Consider the following 24,971-nt stretch of genomic DNA (forward strand, 5'->3'; position numbering starts at 1 on the left):
CACGAGGTAATTGCTCGTTGCGTGTGATAGGCATGGACTTGCTACCTGGGAGGGGAAGATGAAGAATTTTTTTTCTTTTTTCTTTTTTTTTAAAGCCATTCAAAAGATGGATGGGGCGAGTCAAGTAGATATACGTGTGGATGAAAGTGTTTAACCGATCAATCGAAACTTTTTGGATCGATTTTTTAAATTTAGAAAAATTGTGGAATTTTGTTGTGGATATTTTATGATCATTCATTGTAAAAAAAAAAAAAATGATATGGGAAAGCGTAGCTACGTAAAAATAAAAAAAAGAGTAAAATTTCTTTCGTTTGGGAAAATTTTTGAAAACTCGAGAAAATTTGATCAATCAATAATTTTATATGCAAAAATAAATAAAAAAGTGTAAATAAAATTTGAAAATTATTTGAGCAAACATTTCGCTATTTCTCTTCCATTTTTCGAAAAGAGCTTTTTGACAAGACTTGAACGAAAAATGTTACTTCATAATCTTTGAATAATTTTATGTCAAATAATTCACTTGTATCCAATTATATTAAATTAATCAAATTCAACAAATAATTAATAATTAACAAGTAATATCCAAATTCAATTTTTTCGAAATCGGAAAAATTCTGATATTCTTTTTTCTCGTCTTATTTTTACGAATACGATCACCTCCTGCTTGATTATACCACCACTTGCCAGATACCCCGTGTATACTATAATCTACATTCTGAAAGATTGAAAGGTTTCGTTTTGTTGATTCGTGAAGTGGTTAGTAGCCGGAGTAGTAGAGGAGGATGCGTGTAAAACATGATCCTCGAGGCTCTGACGTGAATAAAGGAGGCGTTGTTGCTGGTCGCGCGCGCGCCTCTCTAAAGTGGAAGCTATAATGGGGGTTTAAATTATGTGGTGTCTTAGAGGTGCGCCGAACGAGCTTGTTGTACACGTGTCGTATTGTTGAAGTGAACAGCTTTATCGCTTCGAGGACAACCGCCTTTTACGCCGAGATTGCATCAAGCTTTAGCGAATCTTCTCTTTTCTTTCAAATTTAACTACGAACAATATAACAAGATAATAATTTTGGAATTTCGTTCATTTTTAAAGCAATTCTCCAATAAAATAAAATAAAAAAAAAAAAAAAGAAGAAGAATAAATCAATCTTAAGGAATTAAATTAAATTTCTAGATTATTTTTACAATTACAATTTTAAAATTAGATATTATAACAATACGCGATTATATATATATATAAATAATCGAAAAATAATAATAAGCGAATTCTTTCCTAAGAATCGACTCAACTATTATGCTCCATCTCCCCATTCTCTACCCTCTACCACTACGGAGTGAAACACCTCCTCCATCGCGCGAGAAGAGTTCCGTGAATCATCCGAGAGAAGTCGAGAAACCAGTCACCGGCCACGATGTGGAAAGGCGAAGAGGAGGAGGAGAGGAGAGGGGGGGAGGGGAGGGGAGAAAAAAAGAAGAAAGGAAGAAAGGAGAGCCGGAACGTAAGAGGTTGAGGTCAATGAACAGCTCTCGCTGGCCAAGTTCCTTTGCCGGGTGTTGAGGAGAGGGTAGAGAGGGAGGGGCAGGTTGGAGGGAAGGACGGACAAAGGGGGAAGGGGAGCGTGGCTCCTGAGGGTTATGTTTGGGTGCTGTCGCGGCACATCCCGTTTTATCACGCCTCGGGTTTACGTTGCCCTAGGTCACGATGTCAAGAGAACGGAAGGATTTTCCCCCTGAGAGCCCGGGCTCCGTGCCTCGGTCGAGAGAGACTCGTGCTGAGAGCATTAGAGGAAGAGGAGGAGGGTCGAGGGTCGAGGGGGAGGAGAGAGAGACGGGGATAGGACGGGCGAGAGTGGTAGAAGAGGAAAGGAGGAAAACACGAAGGAGAAGCCGGGGTGGGCGGCTCTGAGGGATCGCTGACTCGGTTGGCGAGACGCCCGGCTCCTCGATGCTATCAACCTCGACCACAAACACCGATTCACGGCCACTTTGGGGGTTCCCCGGAGTTTCTCGGCCCGCCAACACCTTTCACGCTCTCCTGGACCACTCCGCGCGACCCACTTTTTCAATCAAAGAGCATAGGGATTCCCAAGACAAGTGGATTTGCGATAATCCCCCCCGCGCTTCCCTTTGACATTTCACGATTACGTCTCTGTTTTCTTTTTTCGAAGTAGCGCGTTCGTACGTGTGTTTTCGAAGACGTGTGTTCGAATGAGATAAGAATGAGGGAATTTAAAGGACGATCATGGCGATTAATAAATGAAACGAAATTTCACGAGGATAAAAATTCATATGGGAAAAATGTTGTATTAAATATATCTCTATTTTTGAATATATTTTTCGGATTATAAATTTCATTTTATCCTAGGTGGAATAAGATGAAACGTAATAAAGATAAAGATTTATTACTCGATCGTTTTATTACTCGTATATATTTAATTTATATATTGTGAGATGAATTAATATGTGAATTAATTATGAAATTATATATTTAAAAAAAGATAAAGTTGAAGTTATATACTACTTATTTTAAGTTTATGGAGGGATATAAGAATTAACCAAAAAATACAATGTTATTATCTTATTCAATTCAAATAGAATAATATATCAAATATCTTACTTAATTAAAATATTCAATTGAAATATAAAATTTTTGCAAATTATAATGATTAAAAAGTAAATAAAATTTATATTTCCTTCAGAAATACTAAATTTGAAACGATTAGCATCTTTTATTTTAAATTTAAAAATATATTTAAAATGTAAAAAAGAATAAAGTAAAAAATCTTAAAATTTTTTATACATAATTTAATTATCTACAATTTTTGAAAATAGAATGAGTAATCGAGAAAACATTTTTTTTTAAGGAATTAAAAATTATTGTATTAATAAATGTTTAATTATTTTAATATATAGTTTTTTTTATATTTTCAAAAAATGTATTTTATTATCTCTTTTTTAACGATATTGAGTAATAAAAATTTCCTTAATATAAAATACGAATGAAACGAGACGAAATAAGGACGTTGAGGCATCTTATTTCACCGCCATCTAATTTTATCTAGCCCAAAATAAATTCTTTTTAACTTGAAAAATATATCTCTGTATATCAACTTTTGTTTTAATTTCTGAAAATCATCTCTCACACTTTCTATATTCTATTTTCTTGCAATCTCTCTGTACTCAAAGTTTTATTAAAAATTGAAAAACTAGATTTATATAGATTATTATCTTTTCAAAATTATTCTTCTTTTTGTCTTATATAACCAAAAAAAAAAAAAAAAATATTGCAACTAATATCATCACTCTGATAAAAATATATTTAACAGATTGATCATTTCCAAATTTCCAAAATATCTTTTTTTTTTAGGATTCATTCTTCTAGAGACCAACCATCTGGTTCGATTTAATTTCAGTGTCAAGAAAAGCTCGATTCCGTAGTCGAATATCCCGAGGATATTTCACTTCCTTGGTTACCGACAATAGGATTATCGTCGTAACTCAGTTAATTGAACTGTGCCGCTTAACAAGGGTAATAACCCGCAAAACGATTCGTAACGGGCGTGCAGTGGCGGATAAACATGAAATGCACACGAGGCGACACCGTGGCACGCGATGCCATTTTTATTTCAATCGTTCAACTGACTGGAACAAATTCTCTTAACGTGAATATTTCCAACAGTTTAACGCGCGATAAAAATATTTCTTGAACCATATTCACACGTACGGGATATTAATACGGGATGAGTCTCTAAATTATTCGTTTTATGAAAGAGAAAAGCATGAAAAATATCCGTGTTTTCCGTGTTTCTTTTTTTTTTTTTTTTTTTTATAATAAGTTTTACAGAATTCAAGTTAAATAATTTAAATAACATTTTTTGCTATAATAATATGGCTTCTAATAATATAGTTTCTTATAAGAAATAGTAATTGATTAATTTGTTAAAAAATAGATGATTCAAATTAAAAAAACAAATTTGATTTTTAAATATTCATTTGCAAAAAAAATATATTCGTTTCTACACTATAAATTTTTTTCATTATTTATGAATGATTCATTTCAAGTCGTCACGAGATTCTATAAATTCGTGGAACATTTTTGGAAAATAAATTTTAGAATTAATTTTAAAAGTTATAATATATAAAAATATCGATTGATACTTATTTATTAAGCAATTTAATTTTGCACTTGATCCACAGCAAAACGAATATACAAATTTTCATTTTAAAAATTAATGATAATTTCATGAAAATACGATATATTTATGGTAAAAAAAAATCTTTCAATTTTTAATGAAAAACGCATTATCTTAAAGTATGAAAGTATATAATGAAAGTATGTAATGAAAGTATGTAAAGTATCATACCACTATCAGTTAATTATTTCTAACGATATCAATGAAAATCTTTTACTTTTAACTATATTTACTATATTTAATATTTAATTTTATTAATATTTAAATTTTAAATTAATATTTAACTATATTTAACTTTTCAATATTTATTTCAATTTCAATTTTTACATAACCTAAGAGAAAAAAAATCACAAGAGATAAAATCAAACTCGAATGTGCAAGTCAACACAAGATTGAGATCGAATGATGGCGTAATTTTTAAAACCGAACAAAAAACTAAATGATATTGCGTGTACTTTCACATCTTAAAAAATATTTTTTAAAAAATTCTCTTACCGTGTATTTTTCATTAACCCTCGCGTATACGTACGTACATATGCTAATTAAAGCTTTAAATTTCTTCGTCCAATACGTTTACACGTACACGTTATATTTGTTAACAATTTCATCTTCCTTTCCACGAACTTAAACCCACGCTTCAAATCCCATACGAAATACCTTGGAACAGCCTTTATACACCACAGTCAAGAACAGAAAAGAGAAATTCTCCAGCTGTGCGAATGGTCACGTTGAATATTTCATTTGCACGGTGATAACCGGCCGGGTAACGTTGAACAAGGGAACCGAATAGAAACGAGGAAGGGAAAAAGAAAAAGGGAAAGGAAAAGAAAGGAAGAAAGAAAGAGAGAGAGAGAAAGAGAGAGAGAGAGAGAGAGAGAGAGAGAGGGAGAGAGAGAGAGAAAGAGAAAGAGAAAAATGAAAACAATAATAAAAAAAAAAGAAAAGAAGAGTAAAGAACCTCGGTCGGTAAGAAATTCCCGAACTCTGCGAGGAGACATCTTTTATTTAAACGAGCGTGTTCTGCGAGCACGCTGCACGGCTCTTTGCAAAATCGATCGGCGGGAAACGAGAGGGAGAAAGTGAAATAGAATGACAAAGCTCGTCGGTGGTGTACGGACGAGTAAGCTGATCGTTCGTTTGCCTTCGTTTTGTACGAAGTTTTATAGTCCGGTTGCGAGTTTGCCAGTTCTTTTCTCTCCTCCTTTTTAGTACCTTCTCTGTCTTTTTTCCACAATCTATTTGCGCCGATGCTCTTCTCTCGTTCAATCGGCATTCTCTCTTTTCCTCCTCGAGTTCCTCGTTCCCTTCCAATCAACTTTTCCCGTCCTCGTCCATCTATTTCTTCGCTTGGTGAGACCATCTCGCTTGCGAACCGCACACACGATCGCTAAATCTCTCTCTCTCTCTCTCTCTCTCTCTCTCTGCCTCCCTCTCTGGGTAAAAGACTGTAGCGATGGCCGCAACACGGAACTCGAGCAAGATTAAAGGCTGAGCAAATTTTAAATCAAAAACTTGAAAAACTCGGGAGAGATTTGAGTAACTTCGATGGTCAATATCGGGAAACAAGAGAATTCAACTCTTGAGATGGATCGAGATAATAGAGATTTCGTTAGAGTTCAATTTCTGACAATGATTGATACGAAATGATTCATCTAAATCGATATAATCTCGAATATCTCATTTATCGATTGAAATGTTTCAGACAAAAGTTAGCGCGATGATGTGTGATGTAAGTTTTTCTTAATTGGATATGTGAAAAACATATGAAGGTCAACTTCGTTTTCTTAGAACTATTATACATATTTTAATAGTCGATGCAATTTATTCTCTATGTAAAAGAATTTAATGATATTTTTATCGTATAATGAAATTTTTATATAAAATCCAAAATATTTTCCAAATGTCTTATGAAAAACTTACAATACATTATACATTCTCTTTCGAAATGTCGTCCAACATTTTTCATATCTCCAATATTCCACATTTGAATATTATTCGATTTAAACAGATTATATAAGATACACTTATACTGGAAATTGCAACATCGGTTAAAAAATTAAAATAAACGTGTTTCACTGAAAGCTTCTCGAAGCCATTGCTGACTGGACACGAACGAAAATAAACGAAAGTACTTACATCGTGCAGGTATAGTTGCTCGTATATATGTACGCGTTTCCATTGTACTCTCTCACAAATCTTCCACCATGAAATGCCCGTATGCACACGGAGGAGGAAGAAGGCTGTCCACGATCGTTTATCATAGCCATAGAAAGCATCGCATTTTCTCGATCCGGTTCAACAATCGACAAATTCCCCCCGAAATTCCCCGCGTTCCACGAGGTTTGATTTCGTTTCCACGTTGATCTCCCCACGTAGCGCATCCAACGGACACGCGGAAACACGTCGAAACGGAAAGGGGTTGGAGTCGAGTCACGCGACTAGATGGCTCTCTTTGTTCGCGAGATTGATAGCTTTACGAGCAGCGGGAGGTCGAGAAGCGACTTTTGACCAGGAGACCGCGCGAAGGCATGCAGGAAATAATGGTAGACCGCGATGGTGGCCGCGGACCACGCGAACAACCACCTCACAACGGATGATTAATGGCTTTATTATCGCTTTGCCTCGAGATCTTTATTTAATTGGGTCGTGGAACGTGTACAAATTGCATTTACTTTCGTGGTGAGCGTTGAATAGTTCATCAGAATCGTGTGTAATCTCTAGTGATAGTTGCTTGTTGAGAAATAGTTGAGAATCACTGCATTGCGAATAGTTAAGGAACCATCGTTGGATGAATGGTTATTCTTCCACTATGTGGCCAACAGTGGATATCAACCCCTCTGGCTTTTGTAATTCTTTTTAACTTACATAATAAATTTTCTATTTTTCTCTTTTTTTTTTTTTTTTCGTTTTTATCGAGAATGTTGAATTATCATAGATATATGTATACCAAAGTAGAATTATGAAAATTACAATTATATTTCTGAAAAAAATCAATATATTAAATTTGTAAGAGTTTTTAATAGATAATTTTTAATAGATAATTGCAAATAAAAAAAAATTGAAATCAATCAATTCGCCAGTTTCGTAGTTCTATAATATTAAGTAAAAAAAAAAAAAAAATGATTTTCATTTTTTACGAATTATTCTTTTTATTTTTATATTATATATATTTAATGCTATAATTAATATTGATTTCAACAATGTGTATATAAGGAATTTTTATAAGAATCATCGTCCATTAGAAATATTCAGGATAAAGAAAATAGAATTATTATAAATGTAAATTTTTATTTTTATCTGCATAAATATATATATGTATATAAATGATCAAGACACAATTTATTTCACATTTTTTTTTTTACACCTTTTAAATCAAACTCTGTAAAAAAAAAAATATGAATCATAATAATATTCCTAGAGGAATGAATCACGAGTCATAATGTAATCCTCGTCGATATATATATATATTTATAATTGAAATATTTTATTTATATAAATGTAAAAATAATATTAAAAAATATTACAAAATAATTCCAAATAGTGTATACGTTTCCAAAGATATCTCAAATTTTTATTCAATATCCTTCTATAAGTGTATATTTTCTTTCCGGAAAATTTATAAAATATAAATCATGTAAGATATTAAAAATGTATGTGAAGAGGCCGATCCAAGGTGAAACTAAAGTTACGTTTCGTGTTGTTACAGTCACCCGGAGTGATGCCATTCTACGGTGATTCTGGCGCCGGCTTCCGACCAGCAGCTGGCTTTGGGAATACTGTTTGGCACCAGGGAGTTGCTCCCGTGGGGGCAGTTGCGGTTGAAACGTCAGCAGCTCCATGGCCACCTCAGCAGTTCATTCAACAAATTCCGGCTCCGAATCAGCTCGAAGAGCTGAGGTATCATACCCAATATTCCGCCGCCGCGCCATACCATCCACAACCAGGTAATTGAAGAACGATTGGATTTCGACAAATTCACGAATCTCCTCGCTCGATATTCGTCCTTTCCCCCAATCATTCTTTCACTCTCACGTATTTCATTAAAAACGGAAGATATATATTTATTCGACTAATTGCCAACCTATTTTTTTTTTTTTTAATATATCGATCGATAGGATATTTATATTTCGCGATTATTATAAAATATATACGTCATAGGACGTAAGATATTCCCTACTCTCGATGCTAATTTTAAAATTTCAAAGAAAGATACCTCGATGAAAATAATATCTGTCTCAACCGCATGTGTGTGTGTGTGTGTGTGTGTGTGTGTGAAAAGAAGAGAAAGAAAAAAAAAGAAAGAAAAAGAAAAAAAACGGACGATTCAGAATTTCTCGCGAAAATGAAACGATCGTGGAATGCGAGATGCGCAACCGCCCTTTGTCCCGCGGATTAACCATCCATTTCTGCGGAATCAGCACGCAAATTTTCTGATTACAGTCGCATATCAACAACAGACTTTCATTACTACGGATCAGTCGGCATTTCAACGTGCCGGGGCGACGGGACAATACACAATCACGGGGCAACCCTCGCCCTTACCACCAGTCGCCCCGCAAACCGTACCATCGACAACTCAGAGGCCACTAAACGGTCAATTCATGGATCCTGCTGCTACTGCAACCCAATCAGTTGGTTATGAAAGGCAGGATTACGTCAATGGTTACCAACAACAGGTACAATTCGAAATGAATCGCTTTTAATTAAAAGTGTTTTCGTTCGCCTACCTTCCCTAATACGACCGACGGTATATTGAATTTCAGATAATACCAAAAGTCAAGGAAGATAGAAAAATGTATATACTATATGTTGAATAAATGAAATATTAATTATGTATTTTCATTAAATCACTTTTGTAAGATCACTCTTTATAATAAATTTCTTTTTATAAAGACACTTTATCTCATCACAGATCTATTCGACTTTTATTGCAACTTAAAAATCGATGTAGATTAAGTAATTGTAGCGCTTAGATGTAAGATAATTTTCTCGAAAAAAATATTTGCTATATTAAAATAAATGAGTGAAGATATATGTCAGTAATATAATAAATTTTTAATATTATAATTAATATTAATATTATTAATATTATTAAATTATTATTAATATTAATTAATATTATTTTAATATTATACATACCTATATATATCTATAAATTTTTAACACACAATTTTTATCAAAAAAATATAAGAAATATTTGTCAATGAAATACACTAAATAAATAGTAGATTGATTTATTTTTATGATTTAAAATATTTCAAAGCTTAAAATATTCCAATAATCAATAATAATTTACATCTTCCACGATTTTTAAGTTATAGATGGAATGATGCGTTTTTCCAGGACGTGACGATGGCACCGCCGCCTTCAACCACTCCCACGAGTCGTAGCAGTTCCGTACACATGGACAACCAGCAACAACAGCAGGCCTCCCAGCAACCACAGTCGCAACCGCAACAACCGCCGACAGATACGCAGGTGAAGGGATTCGCGACGATCACGGCCAGTAACGTGTCGGGAAACGAGATGCCTGGGTATCCACTTCAACCGGGCCCACAGAGTTTACACAACTCTAACGGATATCCAGGCTACGTGGAAATGGGTCAGCAACAAGTACAAAACCAGTGGCAGCCGCAACAAGTTGCCCAGCAACAACATCAGCAACAGCACTTGCAACGGCAGCATTCGGTACCTGACGGCCAACGTCATTTATGGTCCGACACCAGTACGAAGATGAACAGCAATATGAACTGGTCGGATGGAACGTTGCAACAGCATCAGCAACAACAGAAACCCCCTTCGCAGCAGCAGCAACAGCAGCAACAACAACAACAACAACAACAACCGAGTATGCAGGCTAACAGCATGAAGGGGCAAGAGTCACAGCAAAGTATGCAGATGCAGGGACAGCAAGAGCTACCTCGGCCAGCCAGTCATATGAGCTGGGAAAATGGTAGCGTGAAAGAAACCCCGCATACTCCACAATCGTGGACAGACAATACGGACAATAGTCAGCAGCAACAAACTCAGGGAAATTGGTCGCGACAGAGTCCAAAGCTGAGGGACGCGCAGAATCCAAGATTGACACCATCTAGTCAACAACAACAGCACCAGCACCAAGGCTGGCTACAGCATTCGCCCAAGTTGTCGGACCATCAGCAGAATCCGTCTCACCAAAACGCCCGGATGACGCCCTCCGGTCAACACAATTGGCAGCAAAGCAGCCCAGAGATGCAACAAAACTCGAGCCAACAGAATCCAAGGCTGACACCGTCTGGCCAGCAAATGTCGCAGCCCGCAGTGCAGTCCCAACAGCAGCAACAGCAGCAGCAGCAGCAACAACAGCAACAACAGTGGTCGCAACAGACGAAGCTCGAGAAGAATCCCAGACTTACTCCGTCTAATCAGATGTCCTGGCCAGACACGCCAACTAGTCAACCGAATTGGTCCCCGAATAGTATAAAGAGCGATAGTAGTCAGCAACCCCAACAACAATGGCCAGATTCACAGCCTAGTCCGAGGAGAACGCCTGGCCATCAACCGGGCTCGTGGCAACCTCAACCACCGACGCAAGAGAGCAAAATGGAGAATCAGATATCCTGGTCGCCGAACTCGGTGATCGAGAATCAACCTACTTGGGGCCAACAAACCACGAAACAGGATATGCAGAATTCCGGAGAAAGAGTGCTTTGGCAGCAACAAGCGACGGACACCGGGAAACCGAACGGGTTCTCGGATAATCAAGATGCTCAGGAGAGTAACGTATTTGCTCAATCGAATCGCGTGAATTTGAATAGCCGACTGAAATCCATGATCCTGAACAAGCAACAACAGCAGCAGCAACAGCAACAGCAACAGCAGCAACAGTTGCAGCATCAGCATCAACAGCTTCAACAGCAGCAGCAATCGCAACAGCAGTCTCAACATCAAATAGGCCATCAAGAACAACAGCAACACCACGGCATGCATCATCAAATGCAGTCTCAGCACGTGAACAGCAATAGTGGGTCTAACGGCGAGTATCACACGGAAGATCGGATACGAGACACGCATAGTGATAGTACGGACAAACTGCAAGAGAAACAGACGGATCAGTATTTGAATCAGTCGAACATGATCTCAATGGCGCAATCCAACGAATCTCTGACCGGTAATTTTTTATTGCATAGCCACCACCCTCGGGTCGATAGTTTGCCCGACGGTGGTGGCTTATGGGAATGGTCAGGGGGAGGTAACAACGCGTTGAGCAACGGTACCGTGTTACCGGACAACGGGATGACGGTTATAGAGAGTTTTATGAAATTTGGTTCAGAAGACAAAACCGTGCTGGAGAAACATCAGCAACACGAGCAGCAGCAGCAGCAGCATCAACAACAGCAACAACAACAACAATCATCACTCTATCATCAACAATCGCAACAGGAACACGAGCATCGACAATTATGGAAGGAAGAAAATAGGAGCCACGACAATCAGTGCACCGATGATAAATCATTTCAGAGAAGATTATGCATAGATCAGCAGATTCACGAAAGAACGTTCGAACCGTGTAGCAACAGCGCGAACATCGAGAAGAACGAGACGGAGAACGATGTTACTTTTCCAGAAACGCCTCGAGTCGCATTGATGAACGAGAACGATACCATTAATTATCCAGAGAGTAGCGAAAAAGTAGCGTCTACCGAGCTGGAGAACAATACCAATTGCGACTCCTCTCAGAGTATTAAGCAAGAGAACGTCGGGGAGTACGGGTGCTCCAGTTCTGACTGCGTCCCATCCTCAACAGCTACGTCGAGGAACGATGATTGCCCTTCGAAGACGATCAAAAGCGAGCCGGATCAAAAATCGCAGGAAGGCAATAATTACAAGTTTCGAGGGGATGGCGGGCCCGCCAAAGTGTCGCCGGGTGTTGGTTCATGGTGTTGTCGAAGAGGCGGTACCGAGCAACCGACCCCCGAACACTTGCGGGAGGGTTGTTGCCAGGGCTTGCAAACAAGGGACGAGATATTGGCCGACGCGGCAGACAAGTCCGACGTAAAGAACGAAGGTCCACAGAGCCCCCGTAACGGTGGTGCTCCATCGACAACAAAATTGCAAGATCATTTGGAGAAACTGAAGAACAATGTGAGGAGCGAAGTGCCGGACTGCAACTGCTTTCCAGCCGACAAATGTGAGTTGCTATTGTGTATTCAGCACGACACTAACATCGAGAGAACACACTAACCACGATTGTCACGGGTTCACACGAAAAGTAAAGAATAATTCTCTTAAAGAAAAATAAATTATACTACTACTACTATTATTACTATTACTACTACTACTACTACTACTACTACTATTACTACTACTACTACTACTACTACTACTACTACTACTAGTACCACTAATATTATCGGCCAACAAAAATACACCAAGCCTTGATTCAGTGACCCAAAGAAGAATGCACGTACCTAACTTACCCCCCTTTCCCAGGGGGCATACCTACTACATACGTGGCATAAATGTTTCCGCTTCTGTTGCTTCCTTTCCGTTGAAACGTCCAGTTTCGTAAGTAAAATGAGGTTCAACCACAAGGTCCGCCAGAGCCCGGTTCGTACTACACTCATCTCGGGGCGGCTGCAAGCCTGCCTGACCTACGGAACGATCTTGAAAGAAGAACCGGCCTTAAGGGAAACGCCATTAGATTCGAAAAGGTCATCTACACCGGAAAGGAGGGCAAAACTACTCAGGGATGTCCGATGGCTAAGTGGGTAAGCATGTTACAATATCTCTAATGATTCAAGAAAATATTCGAATATTTTTTTTATCTTTTGATTGAAAATGTTGATGAACAATTTCGTGTTTGCACAGAGATGAATTGTACATGGAACAACTTTCTTTCTTACCTAGATTTTAAAGAGATGAAATCAGAGTTTCAATGAATTTTTCGTTTTTTTAAATATAATTTTCCAATAGTCTAATAAAAATGAATTTAATTCTCTGTCAAGCTGTTGTAAAGAAAGATAAAATTGAAAAAATATTAATAACAAGTTTTCAATAACATCAGAATTTTCGAATTAGCTAAATTTCATTATAAAATTATGTTCGAATATTTTCATGAACCATTTATATGTATCTTATTCTTATTATTCTTTTCTTAGATTAAAATCAAAGCGAATCATTATATATATATATATATTTTTTTTAAATTCTATTTTATCCAAACGTTGCAGTCGATCGCTTTGAATCGTCCGTTAAGATATCTCTGTACTGCTTTGGTGATGGGATTGTAATATCAGTGATTCGCTAGATACTTCGACGATCTGGTCTGGAAGAGAAGATCCTGACCATAGTGAAACACCGGCAAGGACACAAATGTCCAACAGCCTGGATCGTCGTTGCCATGGTCGCTTGGGAAGGTGTGCCCACGCACGAGGCCGATCGGATATATTCCTTATTGAGTCACAAGCTGAATCGATTTGGTCTTCCCACGACCAGACGATGTGGAACGAACGAGCCGAGAACCTGCGCCTGCCAGGGTCTCGATCCCGAAACTTGCGGTGCAAGCTTTTCCTTTGGATGTTCCTGGTCCATGTATTATAATGGTTGCAAATACGCCAGAAGCAAAACCGTCCGAAAATTTCGATTGTCAGTAAGATCAGAGGTGAGATAATCTTCGTTTAATTAACTTTATTTTCTGTTATTTTGTTATTTTTCTTATTTCACCCCCTATATTCATTTTCTATTCCGTTAATCTTAAGTTGTTCCTTTTTCCACCTTTAGGAGCAAGAAGTAGAAGAAAGAATGCACGTCCTAGCAACACTTTTATCACCCTTGTACCTAAGCCTTGCACCAGAAGCGTTCAACAATCAAACACAATTCGAGCGGGAAGCGAGCGAATGTCGTTTAGGATTTAAGCCCGGCCGACCATTTTCCGGTGTTACAGCGTGTATAGATTTTTGTGCGCATTCTCATCGCGATCTTCACAACATGAACAACGGATGCACCGTGGTAAGTTATACTTATAAAGTCTTGACTATTACTTTCAATCAATAATAGAGAGATAAAGTACTATCTCTATGCGTCTCGTAGGTAGTCACCATGACAAAACATCGAACCTTGTCGAAACCTGAAGACGAACAATTACACGTACTTCCTCTTTATATCATGGATACTACGGATGAGTATGGGTCAAAGGAGGGACAGGATGAGAAGGTTCGCGCCGGAGCTGTAGAAGTTTTGACAAAGTAAAAGATTTTTTTTTTTTTATCCGTAGTAATTCCACTTTATGAGCTGCAATAATATATATATATACGTCATACGTTTCACAGATATCCCTGCGAAGTGAGAGTTCGATCGGTTCCATTGCAACCCTGTCGAAGGCACGGTAAGAAAAGGAAGGAAGACGAACCGGATACTATTAGCAGCAAGAAGGACAGTTCCAAAAATGTTAATGAAAAGATAACAGAGTCAGGACGCCAAATACCAGGACACCAAGAGTTAATCAGACCGCAAATGAGGGACACCCAACTGTCCTTGGAAATGGCGTCCATGTTCGAAGGAATGGACGCCCAATTACAAAGCTCCCAAGTGTCCTCCACCGTTTTAGATAGCCCAGTGTCCATGTATCCTCAAGGATGGGGTTATCAAAACGAACAGCAATGGAGTAGAAACGGTTGGCTCGATCAGCGAAAAAATAATTGGTTGAATCCGTGGAGAGAGTATTCGTTTGGTGGTCTCGACAGGGATGCAAAAGTTGATCCAGATAGCACGAGCTTGGACGACATCAGGCCTAGAAGTACCGTTTCTCAAGATGAGCATCGACCAGGATCGCGAAATTTGCCCAATTCCACAATGGACTCGCCAAGAAATTATTATTCACACTCACCAAGAGCTCATCCAATTTCACCAAGGAGCACTCATACGGGAACACCAGGAGATATCGGTTATTCGATGTCTCCTAGAGGATGTCCACCTACCCTTCAGGATCAGAAAAACGCCTCGCCAAGAAGTTCTGGGTATCCAGACACAGGTTACAGTCATCCGCTTCCCACTTCCAGAAGTTATCCGAATATGTACGACAGCAGACAGAGTAGCGCATCTCCAAAAACAAATTGTATAAATTTTCCAACTCATTTAGACCAAAGGAGCGCACTCAATCGAAGTAATCATCATCAATTGCACAATATAAATAATGTACGAAACGTTGGAGGAAGCTGCGATCAATCGAAATTATCATATTCCAAACCTGCACAGGATTCTAGTCAACAAAAGTACCCCACTACGCAGAACTACTTAGAGGTTCAGAAATCACAAATCGAGCAACCGTTCATGAACAGAATACAAGGCCATTATCATCCCTCTCACCATGTACAATCGAGTAGAAATCTTCCGTACCAGGGACACCATGAGACAAATATGGACATGTTTTCCGGCTTATCGGTATCCTCTTGCATGAGCAATACTAGTCATAAGGAATTCGGTACGACGAATTCGGATTTGTTACTACACACCTCGTCTCATCTTCCTTCGAGTAATCCACCAAACGGTACTCAAAATTTAAGTTCGATAGATCAAAGAAAATATCGTATGTATAAGAATCACGAACAGAAGACACCAGGGATAAATCAGATGTCACCAGCACCTTCCGATCAAGTGGGTGGTTGGAACATGCTTGGTTCCTGGTATCCTGATCAAAACAAACCCTACGATCAACAACAAGTCTACAACGATCAAATCAATTCCGAAAGGAATCACCAACAATCCATAGATCATCAAAAAACATTCAATTGGAACGACAGAGTACCACATCCGGATCAATCGAAACCACCTTGTTGGGAAACACCCTCTGATCCCTCTCCATTTAGAGTGCCAAAGGGTAGGCCACCATCAAGGACAGCCGCAGGCCAGAATCCAAACACGGACAGTACATATCAAAATTCTTCCAATAGAACGTTTCTCAAGCCTCAGGAGCCGATACGAAACGGTGTCTACGCGGACAGTCCGAGCAACAATGCAATACAAAATAACGGAACGATGCATCAGAATAACCAGATACGAAGGTCAGAGTGGACGGAGGACAAGACAAGAGAGAATTTCCACGATCCTAGGCAAAACATGGCGAATCCAAACTCGAATTGCTTCCCATGGGCCGAGGAGATGAAGCAGGTTCAAGACTTCCACGGAATGCCAGGCTTGGGACATCCTCACGCTTCCTTTCCCCAATATGGACTATATCCAACGTATCCTGTCTTCGACAAACCTTATTCCAACTCTTGGGAGGGCTACAATTACCATCAACCTTATCCCCATCCCCAAACATCAGAATATCCACCTCAATTGTATCAACAGCCAAAGAGAGAAACCTGCTTCCCTTCGCCCCAATATCCCTATCAAGGGGTGCCTCCGTATCAAAGTCTGAATCCTGGCTGGGCAAGGTGGGACACTCCTCGATGGGATATTTACGGACCACCATCTTATTTCCCGGTGTTACCAGAACCTCCGCCAAAGGCGGAACCACTCGGAGAAGTGGCCGATTATTCCGACAACGAAGAGTGCTTCAAGGATTCGCAGATGGGTGGAGTTGCCATCGCGTTGAGCCATGGTAGCGTGTTGTTCGAATGCGCGAAACACGAAATGCACGCCACCACAGCTCTCAAAAAGCCTAATCGTCTCAATCCAACCAGAATCAGTCTGGTCTTCTATCAACATCGTAATCTGAATCGGGCGAGACACGGTTGGGACGAATGGGAAGAGAAAATGCGACTTCGCAAGTTGGGCGTTACCACCACCAATACCGCTACCACCACGAATTCATCGACTAATTCGCAACCACTGTCCACCCCATCGACTCCAACCAGTCCAGCAAGCGCGACGATCAGCGAGAAATCCACTCCGCTCCCGTACATACCTAGTGTTCCTAGCTCTCAGTTCATGATGAGATCGCCCACTTATACGACAATGACTTGGACCACACTTTTTCCCATGCATCCATGCATGATAACTGGCCCATATCAGGAGGGAGGTGCCATTGGATGAGTGATCGTCAGTAGGTACGGTTCCAGCCATCGATGACCAAGAACCGTGCCAAGAATCGATCGAGCAATCTCGTCGGGCTGATCGAGTGAAACAATGGGATTCAGATGGCGCGCGCATCGCTTAGCCTAGCGACACCGTTTGCGTGACGTGTCGTGCAACGTCAACGTGAAGAAGCTGAATCGAATCACGGGAACAAGGAAAACATACAAGCAACAGGTAGTTAACATTTTATAAAGGGAACAAATAAGGAAAATGACAAACCGTTATTACGAGGAAATTTCTATCGTAATTATTATATCGTCATTGTCCTAAATATGTTATACTTGTTACTGAAAAAAAAAAAAAAAAAAAAACAAGAAGAAAAAGAATAAGAAGAAAACAACACGTTTGCACTGCCATTTTTCTATTTCACGTTTTTTCGGAGAATATAATAAACGTATTAGACGGGAGGGAAGGAGGAGCAAGAGAAAGAATAACATAATAAACGATGAAGGGTTCGCAACACAGACGTTTCATCACAGGATTCAATTCTAATCGGGGCTTCCCTTTTTATATCGATCTTTTATGCGAATCATGATAGAATCGTTGTGAGCGAACACAAAAAGAGCGTAAGATCGGCAGATATGGCGCTGTATAGTACCGATTGTTCAAAGTTAAAGATGAAAAAAGAGTTACGAGAAGCGACTAATTGAAAGAGATGTGTCATGCGTTTAGAGAAACACTGATCGCAATCGAGGTAATTGGATTAAGAATACAGCACACGTAAAACCGATAGCGATCGATCATGTTCGTTTAATAGCCGAGAAACAAAACAAACTTTGATACGTTATACGATTTAGGATGGAATGAATGGAGAGTAAAAGTATGAAAAAAAAAGACAAAAGGAGAAAAAACAAATATAAACAAATAATAAAAGATTAAGAAAGAATGAAATGAAACGTATTGTACATTTTTTTTTTTTTTTTTTTTTAACTAACTCGTATTTTAGTAGACAATTGTAATCATATTTAACTAGTCCATACCTAAGCATGATAAATGATTTTTTTTTAACACATGGCATATGCAAAATGGCAAACATGTATGATAACAATACGTGCGTGCCTATTACGATCCTTTTTTTTTTTTATACAAAACTAGATCACTTTCGCATCGAACAATCTATCTGTCGTTTATTTTTCTGCACGTTCTCCTTTTGTACCACACTTTTGTATCCCGTTGTTGTTGTTGTTGTTGTTGTATCATCATCGTCATATATATACACATGCTCATACATCACGGACACATACATCACGCTGGAACAAAATCGATTAATCGGCGCCATCGTAGGATTTTATTCAATCATCCAATCTATCCAAAACATCGAACGATGATATAGATATACATATAATTTCAAATCGATCCTTTGTAAAATCATTTGCACAATATCATGCTCCAAATAGGAAAGTGGAGCTCGCACTTAGACACATTACACATATACACCAGTATAATAACATATACAGACATGAAAAATGATCTCAAGTTTTTAAGCTAATTAATTAAACGGTAAATATCAATGTTTAATCCTTTTCTTTTATCTTCTCTCTCTCTCTCTCTCTCTCTCTCTCTCTCTCTCTCTCTCTCTCTCTCTCTCTCGCACTTATTTTTTCCTCTTTCTCTCATAATAGATACACTATTATCTATAGTTTTTTTTCGTTCTCTTCGCCTATCTGTACATTGTGCTTGTTAATCATCGTATTTATTTCGTAATTCACTTGCACGTGCTTGCATCCATAGCTTTATCCTTTAATCACGTATCACCACGTTAAAAAGATTCGAGTAACAACGATCCAACGGAGAGGCACACACACACACAAACACACACACACACACACACGATATGGATTGCTATATAATATTATTTAATATGAATTCTCGGATCGGTATCAGTACAAACATACACAAATATATACATCATATACATGAGAGCTCGTGAAATAATTTTTTTAATTAGAATATCGAACTGTCAACGGGAAGGAAACGCGTCAATCGTCGTGGTGCCGTCTTCTTCGGTTAGCTACGTTCTTCCAACTATTTCTCTTTTTTTTTTTATTATTATTATTATTATTAATATTCATTTTTCTAAGGCCTTTAGAGTCTATGATCGCAATTTTCAATCCATTATTAAATCATCTTGGATCCCAAGGATCCTAGATATACGAGCCTCTCGAGAGATGATTTTCTCGAGCGAGAAAAAGACACGCTCACAAAGATTCAAAAAGTTTCGCGGTAGTTCGCAGTAGCCGATAAGGTTCGATATTGTAATAAGTGCCAGTGTTCGAGGGCGAGTCAGAGAGCCAAAAAAAGATAAAAAAGAAGAAAAAAAAGGAAAAAAAAAAAGTAATCCGTATTAATTACACATGTCGTGCGAATTAATCCTACTTTTTCACACATAGATACATATATAACTACCTCGAAACGTTAATCGCCACTTCCCACTATTTTTCTTTCGATCGTGTTGTTTTTTATCTCTTTTATCGACCGTTCATAGTTCAATCGATAAATTGATATGAAAATCAGAGATAGAATCATAGAGTCGGGTTAATGGACGAGCGAAAGAAGGAGGCAGAGGTGTGAAAGAGAAAGTGTCTTTCTAATTGAAAGAATTAAAAGAAACAGCGAAGTCAAGTGGGATTATTTTAATCGATGATAAGAATGACGATGATCATGATCACGTGTTAATTCGTTTAATTGTTTCATGGAATAAACGGTTCCTTGCTTTTCGAAGTTTCGATGCACGAACATACTAGCCAGGGAGAAAAGGAGCACCGGAGAGACCGGAAGCACGGTCCTCGCGATTCATATGTACGCGTTGGAATTTAAGAATCGAAAAGTGGATCAAGGAAGGGGAGGAAATGGTGGTTGTTCGAGGTCGATGGATCGTAATGATAATCGACAGAAGGGTGATTACTATAGAAGGAGGTAAAAGGGAGGTAAAAAGACGCGTCCAACCCTCACCCATCGGAGTATTATAAGAATCATTAATATATTATCATTCATTATTATCATAATGTAGTAGTAATAATAATTATTAGCGGCAAACAGTAATAATTAGTAATATAATCTAATTTAATCGATTATTTATTAATTAAGTTTTAACAAAACGCGTTGTTCTATTGTATTTTTATTATCGTATCTTTTTTAGCTCTTCTCTTTTCTTTTATCACTTATCCTTCATTCGTTTTTCTTTTCTTTTTCTTTTTTTTTTTTTTTTTTTTTTTTTATATATATAATTTTTCTTTCGTAACACCGAACGATCGAATTAGTGTCGAGGATCAACTCTTTTCTTTCTTCGTTATATATTTTATCTTTAAATTTTTTTTCTTCGCTTGTATTTTCTCTATTTTTTTTTTTTTCTTATTTTGTAGAAAGAAAAAGATTGTTTAACACGAGCAAAAACAGCATCATCGATGATGAGCTTGCATGTCTTTTAAACGCTAGTCGTCCTTTATGTATTTTCTTCTTTTCTTAATCGATTCATTTTTCCCTTTTTATGTTCTGGTATTATCCTCTGTTTCACCGATGTATGACGAACTTTATTACGCTAAAAGTATAATCGTTCCTCCGTTTTTACGCATGACTCTGGAGTTTTACAAAACAAAGTATGAATTTTAAAGCAAAAATATCAAATAGAAAAATTAATGTTCAATCTCAAAAGAGACTATTTTTCGATTAGGTTCACCAAGATTGAGAATCGATCTCAACCAGTCAATTAAACATTTTATGAAGGAAAATAGCAAGATAAACAAAAGTTCTCACTGAAATTGCAAAAACATGTTTCTATTTTTTTAAACATTTTAAAAGATCATTCTATATATTCTATATATATAAAAAAAAAAAAAGATAAGATTTTTCGTCATCTATTTCTTTCTTCTTGCGAGCAAACGTTTCGATCGCAACACTCTTCTTGTTTCTTGCGAACAATTTAGCAACGATACATGTGAATTATCTTCAACGATAATTTCTTATTTTTCTTCATCTGCGTCGTTTGTCGTTGAAAATTGTTCACGTTCAATTTCGTTGTGGAAATGGTTCTTCAATGCTTTCGAACGCTCATACGACGATTAGAGTTTGATTAATTATATATATTTGAAAATATAAATATATATATATATATATATATATATATATTTATATATATTAAAAATTATGTAAAAAATATAAAAATACGATAAAATCGGAAGTAATGCGAACGAGAGAAAACGAACAATGAAATTGTGAATGTAATTGAACAAAAAAAAATCGTTTAATGAAATTAATCGAGATTAAGATTTTGTAAGATTTATACTTTCGATTGTAATCTACCGATTTTATATAGATCTCTTATAGACAATTATTCATATATTATTGTAAACGAATGAATTATAGATATTTTAAATTAAATGAATTTTAAACATCTAATAATTAAGGATGATAATGAAACCAGTGACTATATAATGATTTATATTATATTTAATTTTTATTATTAATTTTATTATTATATTGTAACGATGAAAAAATAATTTTTCTTTCGTTTGTAAATAACGGGAGCGATCGTTAGCCGGGGAAGAACCATCGTTCATAGCGCGCCTGTTCCTTTCACATTTGCGCACGTTTCTTTCCTCGATCGCGATCCATGGATTCACTTAGGACGTACGAGGCGCACAGGCAAGATTTTTCTCTCGTCGACTTCCGAATGATGCTCAGTTGCGTGCGTGAATAGGATACAAAGAATGTTTAGAAAATAAAAAGGCAAGAAAATTGAAAAGATAAAGAAAAAAAAAGAAGGACAGATTTCGTCGCAGGATTTTTTTTTTTTTTTTGAAGAGAAAATTGTTATCAAAGTAAAAATCATACGACGAACTATAATTGCAATCGATGAAATGAGATGGAAGTGGAAAAAGAAAATGAACTGGTTATTGTTGCTGTTCTTTTGTGTATAAGATGCGAGAAAGAAATTGTATCGTCACGATGCCAAAATAGTATTAATGCGGTAATAATTAAGGCGTAACAGAGAAAGAATCATTAATGTACTCAATGATTGTCGTATTGCAGCGAGAACGGAATAAAAATGAACGTGACGCACGCGAACGAGTTTATTGCCAATTTTTTTACTTTTCTTCTTTCGGAAGGAGAAGAGATTAAAGGGAAAAATGGAGTTTAGCGTCGATCACGTGGCATTCAATTCGATTACGTGGTGTACGAACGAGACGGAATGAGAGAAAAAAAAAAAGAAAAAGAAAGAAAGAAAGAGGTTGAAAACTGTATTTTTTCTTCCAATACCAAAAAGATGCCATTTTGTTTTGTACGAAAAAACCTATAAAAAAATTTACAAAAAAAAAAAAAGAAGAGGAAGCGGAGAAAATATGAGAGTATGTAGAGATTAAATATAAGAAGGGAGGGGGGAGTTGAAGCTAAACGAAGGAGAACAAATTTTTTAAATAGTTTATAGCAAGCGTAACATAATAGATGTAATAACAAATGCAAAACAAATTACAGAGAAGCAAACAGATAAATATTAATTGCAACAAATATACTTGATGTATATCTGTCTTGTGAAATGAATAATAATAATAATAATAATAACAATAATAATAATAATAATAATAATAATAATAATAATAATAATAATAATAATAATAATAATAAAACAAAAAATAAGAATAAAAATCTAATAAAACCACATGTCCGCCTTATGAAGCCAGAATACAATAGGTAATTGATTGATAAGAATTGATAAAATAAAATAAAAAATAAAATGAATTAAAGTAACGATAAATTAAACGATAAATAATACTTTGTAATGCGCAGTTAGACAGAGAATGAAAGGAAGGCGAATGAAAGGAAAAAAAATCAATAAAATGATAGAGTGTAATGAGCATATTATACTTAAAGTGCGAAAATCGTGAGATATACATTACGTATTTATATTTATCTTATATATACATGTATAAACAAATACATATGAGTTTTTGCATATAGATTGTTTAACATTATTAAAAAAAAGAAATAAATAAAATCGAAAGAATTCAATCGAAAAGCAAAAATAATAAAAAGAATCATCGCTCACAATTTTTGCACTTTAATATCAAAAGGATATTCTCTGGGTCCCCCGAAATAGGGCATAGCGCTACGTATACACCCATTACATATGTGTATATATATTTTTGGATAATGAACCCAGAAAAAAAAAAGAAAAAGAATTTTAAATCGAAATTCGGGTCTCGACACAGATCAGAAGATTATCTCAATGGATCTTTTCTCAAAACAATAATGGTTAATCAATAAATACAAAAAATTAAAAAATTAAAAATTATAATGAAAAAAATTACAGCAAAAATTACATAAAAAAAATAAAAATTAATTTTTTTTTTTTCTCTTATTGTTTCATCTAAAATCGAGTTGAACTTTACTCACGGTCGCTTATATCTAATTTATAATGAGAAACATTGTCTCTCTTTCTCTTTCTCTTTTTCTCAATTATAATTATAATGTTTCGAAAGCACATAAAATAAAAAAAATCAATTACTGCAAACAGACAAAACAAAAAATGATAATGAAAAAACAGGAAGAGAAGATGAGAGAGGCTCGAAATGATTCATTGAGAAAACCACATGCGTCGATTCTCAAAAAATGTATTTATGAATATTTATTTATGCGAGGTTAAATGAAATAAAAAAAAAAAGAAAATGATGAATGGAAGAAAAAAATATATTGATGATTTAATAAAAATAGATGGTCATAAGTTTAAGATGTAAGTTTTATAATATATATATATGTATATATATATATATATATATTATTATACTATATATATATATACTATATATATTATATATATATATATATATATAATATATATATATGTATATATATATATATATTTACTCTTGTAAAGCGTTTTACTGCCTTTCGCCAATTTTAATCGCGCCAAAAAAGCCGAACGTGCGAAAGGAATAGCGAAGCAATGATGAATGAAATGGAAAAAAATTTCATTCGCGATTTCAAAAATTATGTTTAAAAAAAAAAAGAAGAATAATAAAATCAATCAACAGCGAGCGAATAAAATGTGAACGTGAAAGTTCGCAAAAAAAAGAAACAAAAAAAATTAATTAACGTCGAAGAGTGATCTTCGTTTTATGTCATATATGTACGTATCGTGAATGATGTAACTTATTATTACTATTATTATTAATATTATTATTATTATTATTATATTATATTATATTATTTTTATTGTTCTTTTTTTTATTCCATGTTTTTTAGTTCTCGTTATTACGTTTAGAGGCGACAACAAAAAGAGAAGTGTGACAAATGATAAAATGCCAAGCATCGATCGGTGTGTGTTTCAATTTCGAATAATCGACTGAAATGCGGAAACAATAAAATCAACGTGGATTAATTAAGAAATAAAATAAAAAAAAGAAACGAAAACGCGGGTGTGCTTTGAGCGATGAGAAATCATGTACACATATACACAACACGCACACTTACAAATAAGAAAAAAAATACATAAAACACAGATACATACAAGTACACACGTACACATACCGTATGCTTAGAGTTTAGTAGCGATTTATAAACGATAAGTGATAGAATAATTTAAATTGATCATTGCTATCGATGACTATTATCGACATAAGAGTACATTTAGACGAAGAATATGTTATTAAATAAGATGTAATTGTCCTTTGTGAATATACATAAGAGAGAAATGAGAAATACAAGAAACTTTTATGATAAAAGAAGA

The 24,971-nt window shown here is 36.2% G+C and overlaps 1 protein-coding gene across 2 annotated transcripts in view; it reads left to right on the plus strand.

The window, feature by feature from the left end:
- LOC122712506 (DNA N6-methyl adenine demethylase-like) overlaps positions 1–20,331 on the plus strand; it is a 173,267-nt gene extending 152,936 nt beyond the window's left edge. For both annotated transcript variants that reach the window (XM_043932619.1, XM_043933459.1), the window contains 8 exons: positions 7,896–8,133; positions 8,630–8,865; positions 9,533–12,359; positions 12,764–12,939; positions 13,479–13,832; positions 13,952–14,179; positions 14,261–14,415; positions 14,500–20,331. In XM_043932619.1, the coding sequence (XP_043788554.1) occupies positions 7,896–8,133; positions 8,630–8,865; positions 9,533–12,359; positions 12,764–12,939; positions 13,479–13,832; positions 13,952–14,179; positions 14,261–14,415; positions 14,500–17,206 (6,921 nt within the window). In that variant the 3' untranslated portion in view covers positions 17,207–20,331. The remainder of the gene's footprint in view (positions 1–7,895; positions 8,134–8,629; positions 8,866–9,532; positions 12,360–12,763; positions 12,940–13,478; positions 13,833–13,951; positions 14,180–14,260; positions 14,416–14,499) is intronic.
- The last annotated feature ends 4,640 nt before the right edge of the window (positions 20,332–24,971 follow it).

Source organism: Apis laboriosa, unplaced genomic scaffold (genome assembly GCF_014066325.1).
Source record: "Apis laboriosa isolate Shangri-la unplaced genomic scaffold, ASM1406632v1 scaffold104_cov149, whole genome shotgun sequence".
Taxonomy (NCBI): Eukaryota; Metazoa; Arthropoda; class Insecta; order Hymenoptera; family Apidae; genus Apis; species Apis laboriosa.